The sequence below is a fragment of the Thermobia domestica genome, chromosome 16 (genome assembly GCF_964235325.1).
Source record: "Thermobia domestica chromosome 16, izTheDome1.hap1.1, whole genome shotgun sequence".
Classification (NCBI taxonomy): Eukaryota; Metazoa; Arthropoda; class Insecta; order Zygentoma; family Lepismatidae; genus Thermobia; species Thermobia domestica.
Window position 1 is genome coordinate 35,656,564 of NC_137469.1, and position 14,497 is coordinate 35,671,060.

Below are 14,497 nucleotides of genomic sequence, written 5' to 3' on the forward strand. Positions count from 1 at the left end.
GAACTTTGACGAAAAAGAAGCTCGAAAAAGTGAAGAAATAGCACAACAAATCAGGAATCTTGACGAAAAGACTCAAGATCAAGCTCGAAAAAGTGAAGAAATAGCACAACAAATTAGGAATCTTGAAGAAAAACTAGACCGGAAAATAACCCAACAAACGAAGGATTTTGAAGAAAAGTTAGAACAGTTAGAACAATGCAATGAAAACAAGTGGGAAGCTATCCAACGTCAACTTACACAGGTGAACCAGCATATTGTAGTCAAGTTTGAACAATATGACGAAAAGATGGAGAGAGTATCACAGAGAGTCACGGAATTTCAAAACTCTGTAGATCTCATAGAGGCAACATTGAACGCCCATGATACCCACATCAAGTTATTACAGGAGGAGGTTAATCTTATAAAAGAAAATTGTGTTTCCGAGAGTGTAACGTAAGACGGTGGATATAGGAACATGGTGGATCCTGCATTTAACACTCGTGAACCTAGTCGCCATCCTAGGACGAGGTTGGAAGTTAATGAACCTTCAAGTTGTGGAGAGGAAAGTATCGACAGGAAAAGAAGAATGAGGCAGTCATCCCGGCGAAGCTTCAACAGGTATATGAAGACTATAACAGGTAAACCCATACGATTCAGTGAAGTTAATTCACTTACCAAATTCAGTGGCATACCGGAAGATGTACCCGCTAGGGAGTTTCTTAAAAAATTCGAGGATGAGTGCGGGCTTATAGGTGTAGATGAGTCGCAGTATTTAAAATTATTGCCGCATATATTGTTACCACCCTGTTTAACATGGTTTAAGGCTATCAGGGGTAGTCTTCATACATATTCTGATTTTAAGAATGCTCTATTATCTAATTACGAAAATGATTTCATGACAGCGAATAGAGATGCCATCTTGAGAACAAAACATTTTAATCCAAAATTGCATAGAAGTATTACGAAATTTGTAGTATCTACATATAACGAGTTGAGATCATTAAATCCAAATCATCCGGAATCTCGTATTATAGCTTCCATTAGAATCTTATTGCCATTCCGATTACAACAATTGTTAATGTCGGCACAATGCATCAACTTTAACCATTTAATTATGCTTATTCAAAGTTATGAAAGTCAGTCAGCAATACAGAATAATAGAATACAAGATAGAGGTCAGGGTAACTCTGGACGTAATCAGCCACAATATGCTTCTGTTCGTAATATAAATGTACAACCTGAAAATAATTCCAATGTGCCTAGTTTTAATAATAGAATGAATACTTATAATCGTACCGGTAATCAAACACAACCCAATCACAAAAATGGTGTTAGGAATTTTAGAAACAGCAACAGAAATTTTAGTAGGAATAATAATTATCGCCGATTTCACAACATCAATTTGTAGATGGCAGGAATTCTGTAAACAGGAATCAAAATATGGTATCATCCTATGAAAGACAAGCATGTACACAAGATTGTGCTATACAATGTTGCTTAAATGAACCCTTTGAACGTATAACTTGAACTATCAAAAAGGCGTCCGATGAATTTGTATTAAATCGACCTTTGCTTACGTCTATGGTTATTATGTTCTTTATTCGATTTATTATTAAAATGTATGTTATAATCATATGTAATTGCAAAATCAATTAAGAAAGTGATGAAATTAAGTTATGGTAATTAATGAACAGCAAATATTATCGAGTTTATTCCTTATAGTTTTGTTGCAATTTCCTTTTATAGTATTAACTAAGAAAATGTTAATTTGTATTTCATGCTACGAAATTATCTAAAAGCTTTATTGTAAAAAGCTACTCTTATTCTCGTGTTTTTATTCTATGCGAATCACATATGAATATTATAAATATGTAAAATTAAAAGATCATAATTTTAATGTAAACGCATCAAGGTAATGACAGATATATAACAGATGCAACTTATGGAAAGAATATGAATAATGAATATCGAATCTCTTAATTTTCTATATGTTTATATGTTCTAATGCTTTCTGATCCTACTAATATATAAGTGTAGATCTTTATTTGTGATTAATCTTGTTGGAACGTGAAAGAAACTATTAATTAGATTTAAATTTTGAATAGACCCATTGATGATAATTATAAATCGACGTATTAATAAATATAAAAAAAATGTAATGTTATAATATATATCTGAAGAGTAAAATATTTGTATTAAAAAAAAATAATATTGAGTATATACGAGGGCTATTCAAAAAGGTAGGTGTTTCATGATCTTTAACCCAGGGTTCTTTCCTTCATAGTAAAACTATTACAGAAGTCCCGTTCGGACGACATTCTACAACGATAACGTTGTTATGTTGTTGTATATAGTATTGGCAATCTGTACAGCTTATAAAAAGGCGACCAGAGGTGAATTAGTGGAGCAGTATTATGTGAAAAGAAAAGAAAGATACATAGAGATATCAAGAGATTATTCTTTTGTAATTGAAAATTAGAAAGAAAAAAAAGAGTGGTTGCTATGGATACATAATAAATAAGTGTGTGTAGAGATAGACATCTTGTTATGTACGCTTCTCATGAGTGGATATTAAACCCAGTTAAGAAAGTAACAAAACGTATATGAGTTATATTATTTTTATGGAAGAGTATTTTATCCTTCTAAAGTTTTCTCTTCACAGGATTGTTGTAATAGTGGTCCTAATCAACATACTAAAGTCCTGAATGATCTGCCTTGTGCAAACTCTGCCATCTTGGAAAATGGCGAACGAACACACATCATCATTCGATTTTCGACTAATTTCTCGAAAACGGTTAATTTTAGAAAGAAAATGAACTGGACCAATTTGAAAGAGCAGAAAATTTCCTATTAGGCAGAGCTTTTACGCTTCTCTCTAAAGCGTCCTATCCCCATTCACACGGCATTTCTGATGAGGTGATGTGTGTTGAGCACATCGGCACCCCTCGAGATATATTTTATTTTCTTCCTTGCTCATAATTAATGAAACTTTCTCTTCACAGTATCGTTGTAATTGTGTCCTCATCAACATACTAAAAGTCTTAAATGATCCGCCTTGTGCTAACTCCGCCATCTTGGAAAAAGGCGGACGAACACACATCTTCAGTCGGTTTTCGGCTAATTTCTCGAAAACGTTAATTTTAAAAAGTAAATGAACTGGGCCAATTTGAAAGAGCAGAAAATTTCCTATTAGTAGAGCTTCTTCGCTTCTCTCAGAAGTATCCTATCACCATTCACACGGTATTTTTGATGAGGTGATGTGTGGTGAGCACATCAGCACCCCTCGAGATATATTTGATTTTCTTCCTTGCTTGTAAGTAATGAATTTTTCTCTTCACAATATTCTTGTAATTGTGGTCCTCATCAATATACTAAAAGTATATTGACTGATCCGACTCGTGCTGACACCGCCATCTTGGAAAAATGGCGGACGATCAGACACCTTCATTCGGTTTTTGGCTAATTTTGAAAGAGTAAAAAACTTTCCATTAAATAGAACTTAATAATAGCAGAATAGAATCATAACAGTTTTCTTCAATACTCATGGTTCTCCAGAAGTTGTGGTCAGTTTTCCTGTCTTGGAATTATAAATCAGCCGAAAATTGTCTCTCTTAGCGAAATATTGTATTTTTATAGAATAATTGACTATTATTCATCTCCAATTGATTTTTTATTATAAAGGATGAACTGTAGAGTATTTCTTTGTATTTGAGAGCATAGAAATCTTCCCTTCCTTATCTAGTTCAATCTCCTTTGCTAATAAAGACATGTTTACCGCTTCTTGATTTATATATCACAAGCGCAGATATTACTTATGATATTTGTAAGGTCTCACCACCTTTACCAATTGGGAGATAAGGCCAATTGGCGCATTTTTCCACTGTTCCGTGGAGGCCTAATTCACGAATGTAATCATCATTCTAATTTCCATCTTCATTCTTATCATCCATTATTTCTATTGCAGGTTGATTACTAAGATCAGTACATGTCATCCGTGCTTTTTTGCATAAACAATGACTTTCACAGTTTTTTATGCAGGAGCATGAAATTAGTTTCATTAATTCGTAAGGTGCCGGTGCTTGAATCAGTGGGATAGCTAGAAGAATGTTACCATGAGCTTTCCATCCCCATTCTTCTGGATGAAGTTGTTTCCCTCTCCATAACTGTACTTGATGGAAAACCCTCAACATGTGCATGGAGGCTGCATCTGAAATCGGAGGAAGATTACCCAACTTCACTTCGGTTTTCCTTTTTGCAATTTCTCTGTTAAGACATTTATATCTGTAGTTACCAAGACATTCATCTGACATCAAGATATGTCAGCTTTGTATAATGCAAGGACGAACATTTTTCCTGCTTCACGAATCTCATTCTTATTAGCATCAGGATTATTGAAGATACTTACGTTACACCATTTAGAACGTCTTCTCTCTTGTTAAACAGTGCAATTGTCTTGACCTTTCCTTTGTGAAAGAAGGCTGAAGTGTCAGTACCATTTACCGCATGAGGAAATGTTCTTTGAGGTTAGGGGTGGTTCTCCTTCAGTTGCGTGGCAGAGTACGTTTTAGCGGATACCTTTCCTCTTCCTGGCTTAACGAAGATTACATCGTTCCGGTCTGGAGTTAAGAAAATTAAAAGAACTAATAAATCAATGTTCTCACCGACAATTGCAGTTCGTTGTGATTTTGCAGCGCTTATAGGTGTGTTTACAATGAGTGTGTCAGCATCGTCTTTAGCTTGCAAGGCGCTGATGTAATGATTTTGTGATTCTTCTGTATTCTACGCACCTTTTTGTGGCGTATCTCCAAGCTCTTTCAACACTTTTTTGTGTTTTTGGTAGTTTCACCATACCCATCAAATACCACAGTGCAGTTCAAACCATAATTATTTTTAAGATAAGCAATGTGAGTAGAAAGGATGTCTTGAAATGTGCTTTGACGAGGCCATACCACACGGTGAAGTATAAAACCACCATCAACAACAAATTTACATTCGGTAAGGTGCAGTGTTTGTGGATCCATCGTGTCGAAACATGAAAAGAGGCTTGATTTGACACATTTTCTCATTCATCAAATAGGGATTGTGGTAAGGAGGAAAGTTCATATTTAAAACTGTTCTTCAGTTGCCAGTTGTTGTGAACTGTTTTTATGATTCTTTGTGTGAACAATAGCCATACCGAACACAAGCCTTTGGCGTAGGCCAGAATTCTACATGAGCACGATGTAAACTATCGATAACTCAAATCTGTTTCAAAAATTCTTCTTGTTCTTCTTCTTTGTCTCAGTTTTTTCACTTATGTGGAGTTGATGTTTCTGATTATTCCGCTCCATACACTCCTGTTTCGGAATTTTTCCCCTTGTTAAACCATTCTCCTTAAAATCATTCTTTACTATTATATACTAGAAAAAATAAATTATACATTGTATTGAGATCAGTAACAAACTGAGATCAAGAAAGCTACAAAAAGTGGCGAGGACAACCTATGTGCTGACCACACATCTCATCAAGACGCCTAGTGGTCTGCGATGATTCTTAGGAAATATTTTGAGAATTTTGATAAGCCTCGTCAAATATGGACTTTAGTTTAAGAGTTGAATAAGATCAATTAATTCCCAAAATATTTAAATAATCCTGCAAAAGTGACAATTTTTTAGCGAATTTGCAATTTTATTATCCGAAAAGTGATTTTTTTTTTCTTTCTTGAGAATGCTTACCTTTGAAGAGAAATGTAAAAGTTCTAACACGAAATTTTCTGCTCTTTCAAATTGGTCTAGTTCATTTACTTTCTAAAATTAACCTTTTTGGAGAAATTCGCCGAAAACCGAATGAAGATTTGTGATCGTCCGCCATTTTCGATGATGGCGCCGTTAGCACAAGGCGGATCATTTAGGACTTTTAGTATGTTGATGAGAACACAATTATAACGATACTGTGAAGAGAAAGTTTCATTACTTACGAGCAAGGAAGAAAATAAAATATATCTCGAGGGGTGCCGATGTGCTCAACACACATCACCTCATCAAAAATGCCGTGTGAATGGTGATAGGATGCTTTTGAGAGAAGCGTAAAAGCTCTACCTAACAGAAAATTTTCTGCTCTTTCAAATTGGTCCAGTTCATTTTCTTTCTAAAATTAACCGTTTTCGAGAAATTAGCCGAAAACCGAATGAAGATGTGTGTTCGTCCGCCATTTTCCAAGATGGCGGAGTTAGCACAAGGCGGATCATTCAGGACTTTTAGTATATTGATTAGGACCACTATTACAATAATCCTGTGAAGAGAAAAATTCATTACCAATTATGTTCACGAGCACCATATACGAGAATCCTAATTCGATTGGCCTAAAATAACATACACAGCCACAGGTGTGCCCGGGCAGTAGGTACATCACACATGAAACCAACCCATACAACGATGTCACAGAATATATCTGACAACAGCTTAACACATAACCTGCACATGCACACGAAATCATGAAAATCAACACACAAAATACTTAGAAATGATTACATCTTGGGATAAAAATATGACATGAGTTCTTACGTGGCTAAGCGGTTAGCGTGACACACCTTTGACGTGAGAGATCTCGGTTCGATTCCCGGTGGAACCTCATGTGGTTCGGATTCCATGTTAATCAATAGATTTCGTCCCATATAGCCTCGCTGCTGAAAAGGACGTAAACTCAAAATATGACATGTCATAAATAAAAATTCACATTGATTAAAATAAAATGGGATCACGCAACAAAAAAATCTTAAACTTAGAAGAAAAAGATGAAAGGAGAAAAGAAGATGAAAGAGATTATTAAAATTTAGAACTAACAGCCTTTACATAGAAAAAAAACCTCAATGGCACCATACTAAATTAAATGTTCTTTAATAAATGAATAAACTCTGAACAAACTTAGTTTGGAAAATACTTAAAATAGAATAAAATTTATTTGCAGTATCAGTGGTTTTACATATATGATTACAGAAACAAAAGGAACAAAATTTCTAGTGTTACAGCAAGCAATTCTTATAGGAACAAAACCATCACCAAGAAATTTCCACGAAGAATATTATGAAAAAATTTTAAGATCGAAAATATATCTCGCCTATCGGCTAAAAAAAAAAAGATGCAGTAAAGGCTAGACAAACTAATATCTTTAAGATCTTTGAACTTCCATCGTAACCAGGCCAGGAAGTTATTCTGAATTATCTCAAAAGTATTTATGAAATATTTGGCTTCACCGTTCCAAATTACCGTACCATATTCCAAATGAAAACGCACATTAAGCATGCAGATAATTTGACAAGTATTAATGTTTGAAAAATTGTGGCAAAACCATTTTAAGACTGCTATTTTTTTTCTAGCCTTAGGTGTGATTACCTGTAAATGTTTTTGAAATAATAACTTGTTATCTAATATTATTCCTAGAGCTTTAACGCAAGTTCCGAATTTAATTTCCTGATTACCTATTACATATTTATAAGACAAAAATCAGTTTTCCTGGAAAAATTATACTTTCTTTGAGTTTTGGCAATGTTCAAAAGTAGGGAATTATTCTCTTATTACGTAGCTAATATATATCAGTGTATTTTTGCAACATAACTTGATCTTCTGCAGTATTAATTTCATTAAAGATTTTAATGTCATCAGCATACATTAAATAATTACAGGTGAACTTATCAGAACAGCAAGGGTTGCAATCCTGAGGTACTCCAAATGTTATGTTATAAACAGAGGAAGTATAACCATTATATCTAACTCTAAATTTCCTGTTACTTAAATACGAATCTAGCAATTTTATTATATGATTTGACAATTTGTACTTGTGAGGCTGTTTATCAAACGCTTTCACAAAATCAAAGTAACTAACATCAGGTCGAGCACCAGATCGAATAACAGAAAAAAGACTTTGCATAAAACTTATCAAGTTTATAGTAACTGATTTACTACCTATAAATCCATGTTGATTAGTAACCAACTGTTCACAGATGGTGCTATAGAAGTAGTTGTAGATTACTTTTTCAAATATTTTAGGAATAACATTCATTATAGCAATAGGTCTATAATGATTGATATTATAATTATTAGTCTTGGGTATCCATGTATAATGTGGGTTCCTGTCACCATGGCATGGCGCGTCTTCAGGTTGAGGATCGAGGAGAAGGCTTCTAAATATAGAGGTTAGCTGCGAACATACTGAATAAGCAATCGCAGACGCGACAAGGAGTGGTCCTCCAGCTTGGGGGTTTGGGTGAGGTTACAACCTCATCTTGTACGAAAAAGGCACTTTTCAGAAACATTCACAGAAGCTTTCGACCAGGACTGATAATTTGACACGACCTCAGCAAAAAGACGCAATTTGGAACATGGAATATTAGAAGTCTCCATAGGGCAGGCGCGTTAAAATCCGTCACGAGTGAGTTAGAGAAATACAGAATGGACATAGTAGGAGTTCAGAAGTTAGGTTGGAAGGAAATGGAACTGTGAATTTCGGAAATTTTACGTTCTTCTACGGGAAAGGAAATAAAAACCACCAATTAGGAACAGGGTTTCTCGTTCACAAACGAACAATATCAGCAATTAAGCGTGTTGATTTTGTTACTGATAAACTTTCTTTTAATATTCTTAAGGGTCGGCGGTGTGATCTTATTGTTTTAAATGCACATGCCCCAACAGAAGATAAGGATGACGATATAAAAGACAGTTTTTACGAAGAAGGGGACTGATATTTGACCAACTTCTGCGATACTACATAAAAATTTTATTAGGGGATTTCAATGCGAAGGTACAACGAAAGGATATTTTCTAACCGATTATAGAGAACGAAAGTCTGCATAAGGAAAGTAATGACAACGGTGTTAGACTCGTGAACTTTGCAACATCCAAACACCTTGTTGAGAAGAGTACAAAATTTCCACATCGCGACATTCATAAATACACTTGGATCTCACCAGACGGAAAAACACATAATTAAATTGATCACGTTTTAATAGACAGAAGAAGACAATCTAGCATAATTTATGTTCGCTCGTTTAGAGAGGCTAATTGTGATACTGAGCACTACGTGGTAGCAGCGATAATAAGATGTCTGAAATCGGAGAGTTTTGATTTAAAGAAATTAGAAGTAGAACAAGATAATAATTCTTGTCTTAGAATATTACTATTCTTATTAATGTCGGTGTAGTAGTACAGTGATAGAGTGTGACCTATGATTCGATTCCCCTGTAGGATATGCTATCTGCAATGCAATCAACCGTATATGCTTCTTCTTCCTAGCGGGGCTGGGCGATGAGTCCCTGCAACTCCATCATAAATAAGAACATAATTATTTTACAAACTACTTGGTGAACCTTCGCTAATATAATGCTACTAGTTCTTACTACCTTTCGTTAAACTTATTTAGGAATTGCAAAATGGAATAAGAGAGAAAACATATAATGATGATGATTGTTTATTTACATAAGCTATACAAAAGGGAATCTGTTGGTCACTACTGCTTATCTGCTAAACCAGGGTCAAACTCTGTGTGTTACAAAAGTTAATTTAATAGAGTTTAATGAAATAAAATAGATTTTGTTTGACCTACAAACAAAATCATTATATCAGCAAGGTGATCTGAAATAATACGCCAAGCATAAGTTAAGCCTTGGGCTATATCGCTCAGAACTGTCTTAACAGTGAATCTATTATTTATGCAGAGTTCCATTACTGGCTACTTACATGTTTCTGCCTCGTCTTGGAAGTCAGCTCCTGGTCTAATATTCATACCACACGATAATTAGTTTTAATCCGCACTAATTATAGGCACTATAGATCACTGGATTCATCACTTCTTCCTCTTCCAAGCCTAGAGCAGCGATCAGATTGCAAGCCCACAACAAACCTCTTTGTGTGACTACGGAGTCGGAATCGAACTTTGGACCTTCCAGGATAGCATCAGTGGTAGCCCACAGCAAACCTCTTTGCGTGGCTTATGGAGTTGGAACTCAGGACCTCTCTTTTCCGAAATCGATGCAGCCTATTACTCAGGAGTTCGTCGGCGAAAATCCAGCACCTTTGCCTACCATTCGAGAACGACCTCAGTGACCTCAAAACCCGAAGTTTAAATACTGCTCGCTGTTCTTGGTTTTCAGGTCACGAGCTACTTTCTGTAACTAAATTTTACTTAGGAAGTTGATTTTTAGCTTGTGTTCCGTGTCTTAATGCAACCACGGAAACTTTTCCAATGGTTTCTTGTTGACTTGTAGGAAAACCAGGTTATTTTGTTTAATATTAGAAGTAAAGTTTTTATATTTTTTTCATTTTCCCAGTGTATATTGTCCTGATCCTAGGTGATCATTACAGAAGAGAGTCAGGTAAGAGAGGAATACCAGATTGAAGTTTCGAGTATATTATTGGTTTTAGAAGATTCAGAGTGCACAAATGTTACGGATATTTGAATTGAAATTAGAGATAGCATTAAAATCTCAGGAAAAAAAAAAAAAAAACAGGGACACGCGGAAATACGCAGAAACAAACCATGGTTCGACCAGGAATGCATTAAACTAGCAGAGGAGAGAAAACAGGAAAAATTATGTTGGCTACAAAATCCGAATGAAATAAATACACAAAATTTAATAGACAGCAGTCGGGAAACTTCTAAAACTTTTAGAACAAAGAAACGTGATTTTTTGAAAGTTAAAATTTAGGAACTTGAAGATTTGCAAACTTTAACTTATTGTTCCATACGTGTTTAAAAAGTGGAATATGCTGTGAAAAGTGGCCTTTCCTAGCAAAATTACAATTTAGAAATCACCTAGTATAGATACAACGTAATCATTTCTCTACATATATAAAAGTATAGTAGTACAAGAATTATGATATGGAAGACAATTCTTTATAACCCATCAGAAAATACGTACCGCACTCAAAAATATATCTCACAGCAATAAAATGCGATGGTTGTGCTTGTCTATAATCAATTGGAACCACTTTCCGCTTGTCCCGCTGTAGCTGCAAAACATCAATAACTTCCTTCATGTTATAACTAAGCCTTCCAACCTATAAAAATAAATGAATAAACAAACAAACAAATAATAAACTTATTAGTAATTTAAACATGGATGCGTCAAAATATCAAATAATATTTTCGACAATGTGGATACTTTCAAACATCTAGGATCAATATTAACAGATTAAAACCACATTCACGAAAAAATTAAATGTCGACTGGAAGCAGGAAATTCGTGTTATTATTCAGTTCAAAATCTCTTGTCGTCGCCAATTCTGTTGAGGAATTTAAACCTTAAAATATATAAAACGATAATCATGCCTGTTGTACTGTATAGTTGAGAAAAATGGTCGCTTACTCTGAGGGAAGAACGCAGACTGAGAATAAAATCCTGAGACGAATATTCAGACCCAAGAAGAACGGGATTGGGGAATGGCGGAAACTTCATAACAAGGAACTGCATAATTTATACCGTTTACCAAACATTGTTAGGATCATCAAATCTAGAAGACTCAGGTGGGCAGGTCATGTAGCCAGAATGGAGGAAAGTAGGTACGCTTTCAAAGTTTTAACTGAAATCCAATCGGAAAACGTTCATTAGGAAGACCTAGGCGCAGATGGGAGGATAACAATAAGATGGATCTCGTAGAAATAGGAATACAAAGCAGAAACTGGATTCAATTGGCAAAGGACAGAAGTCAATGGAGAGCTTTTGTGGACGCAACATTGAACCTCAGGGTTTCACAGGCCATAGAGTTAGTTAGTTAGTTAGTAATTTGAATGAAACTAAATAAAATACAAAACCGTCTGCCACATTTTTCTAAACTGAATGATACGACTAATCTTACAGTGTTAATGTGTTTATCCCAAGGAAATCATTTCAAGAGTTGCTGCTGCTCTCATTCTCCGCCGCTCAAAGTACATGAATTGAATAATTCACTGAAATTACATATTAATCTGTTCATAACTAACATTCAATACACTTTAAACCATAACATGTTGGTTAACATCTCAACATTCAACTATCCCGAAAAACATTATAAAAACTATATACACGAAACATACAACTTTGTTATCAACTGTCAAATCTTCACTTCACGAAACATAACTCATGCAGTTTCTAACTACTTTATAACCAGGGTAGATTGATTTAAATCAGTCTGATTTAAATCACGATATAAATCAAGATTTAAATCACTTGATTTTTTTAAATAAAAATCGTTGATTTAAATCAAATTCCGAAATAAATTAATTTAAAGTGAAAATTCCCATTTCTGTTCTGTTATTTCGATTATGGAAGTTAATAATCATAATACAATGAGACTCAAATGTACAGTATAGTATGAAAACAAGTGTCATGCAGAGGATGATCAGGGAAAATCCCGTTTTGAACAGGTAAGGGAGCAATCCTGCTTTCTTCTTTTCATAACATTGGGTTTCGGTTTTAAAATCGTTAACTATTTCAACGGGGAAATCAACATCGACATTTAAGACGAAAATTCTTTTTTGTGCGTGTCTGTTAGTTTGTTTCCAGATAATAGGGCGTATTTAGAGGGGTCCTATCCCCTCTCCAAAAACATTTTATTTTGTTAACTTTATAATTTTAGGCGAAATTTATGTATTTCATGCCGCAAGCTAGTTCTGAGTTTTTTAAAATAGGCCCCTGCCAAATATCAGTAACTTTTGTGAAAAAAGTGTCATTTTGATAAACGTTGCTGTAATTTTTCCTTAATGCTTAGCCTTTTAAATTATATCACCTATTTTTAGATGATAAGGTAGATTCTTCATTATTCGATTAAAAAAGTACCAATTAGGCTTTTTACTTCGTTTTCTTCAAGACAAGAGGCATTTTAGAACACGTTACATATGCTTTCACGCCTTTCTGCGTTGAGGCATAGTGTGTGATGACGTCATAAATTTAAAAATATATTTTTTGTTATGCGTATTATTATTATTTTTGGCGGGTTACATTTTGCATTCAGAAGACTGAAATTTTGCACACTCGTTCAGTGTATCCTTTAACAATTTTCAGATGTTTTCAGATCTCTGCGTGGAAACAGCGGGGTCCAGAGGGGCAAAAATGTTTTAAAAAAGTATATATTTTTTTTTTTACAAAAATTGCTTTTTTCGTGATTTTCCCGCCTCAGATGGAGACATATGAATGGACCGTTTAAAAGGCTGTTCTATTCTGAAGAAAATGATGTACGTACTATGCTCCTAGGATAAATAAGGATGTCTCAGGAAACTGTTACCTGAGATCCTGTTTAATACGGGAATCTGGGGTATTTGGGAAATATTATTTTTCGCAGGCTTAGAATACTTTTGCACCCACAAGATTGAAATTTTACACATTTACTCAGTGCACCCCTCAATATTTTTCAGATTTGTTTGAGATCTCTGCCTTAAAACAGGAGGAGAGGTCCACAGAAATCAAATAATTTTAAAAAAGATATTTTTAATAGAAAATTCCTTTTTTCGTGATTTACCCGCCCCAGATACATGATGGAAACATTTGAAGGGTACCATTTGAAAATTTGTTTTATTCTGAAGAGAATAATGTACAAATCATGATCCTAGGATAAATAGGGATGTCTGAGGAAATTTTTATATTACATCCGGGTCATCTGGGGCATTTGGGAATGTTCTTAGCTCACTGCTAAATAATTTCCTCACCCTTACTACTCAAGATAGAAGCTTGAAATCTTGTACACACATTTAGTACACCCCTTAGTATTTCCCAGTTGATTTTGAGATATGTGCGTTAACACAGGAGAATCCAGAGGGGATCAAAATTAAAAAAAAAAAAAAAAAAAAAAAAAAAAAGTAAAAAGAAATGCCGATTACTCTCAAAATTTCCCGCTTCAGAGACATGATAGGGAAATGTGAATGTTACCGCTTCAAAAGCTGTTCTATTCTAAATAGAGTGATGTATGTACCATGATTCTAGGATAAATAGGGATGATGCTGTAGCTGCTTGACTGAAAGTCTATAATTTATCTTTAAAAAGAGCCATAATTTAAAAGGGTTAAGCAACATTGCTTGGGATTGATATAGGTTAACGATTGGGGATAATTAAAAATTCAACCCTAATATTTTCACTTAAATGGCATAATTAGCATTTAATACTAATTCCTAATGTTTTTTTTTTTTTCAGTTCACAACTTGTATTATACGAAGAGAAAGATTTGATTTAAATCAAAAAAATCGATTTAAATCAAAAAAATCTACAAAAATGATTTTAAAAAAAATCATGATTTTTTTCCACCCTGTTTATAACCTTATGACCACTATGACCAACTGCTCTACTATCACGCTTCTGGGCTTATGTATAGTGTGAATTAAAAAGTTCAACCAGGATATTCTCGCCCAAAAGCTCAAAAGGATATTCCCGTCAACGGTATCATTTATAACTCTCAAAGACTGACTTGGTCCTTTAACAAGTTCTTCCCTCCTTCAATCACACATACCATACATAATTACACTTCCATGCATTACAAAATTACACATTCATCACACTACCACACTATTTATTTATCAC

The 14,497-nt window shown here is 34.4% G+C and overlaps 1 protein-coding gene across 2 annotated transcripts in view; it reads right to left on the reverse strand.

The window, feature by feature from the left end:
* Nucleotides 1-14,497, reverse strand: part of koko (cyclin Q) — a 56,112-nt gene that overhangs the window by 21,627 nt on the left and 19,988 nt on the right. For both annotated transcript variants that reach the window (XM_081742300.1, XM_081742301.1), the window contains one exon: nt 10,871-11,009. In XM_081742300.1, the coding sequence (XP_081598426.1) occupies nt 10,871-11,009 (139 nt within the window). The remainder of the gene's footprint in view (nt 1-10,870; nt 11,010-14,497) is intronic.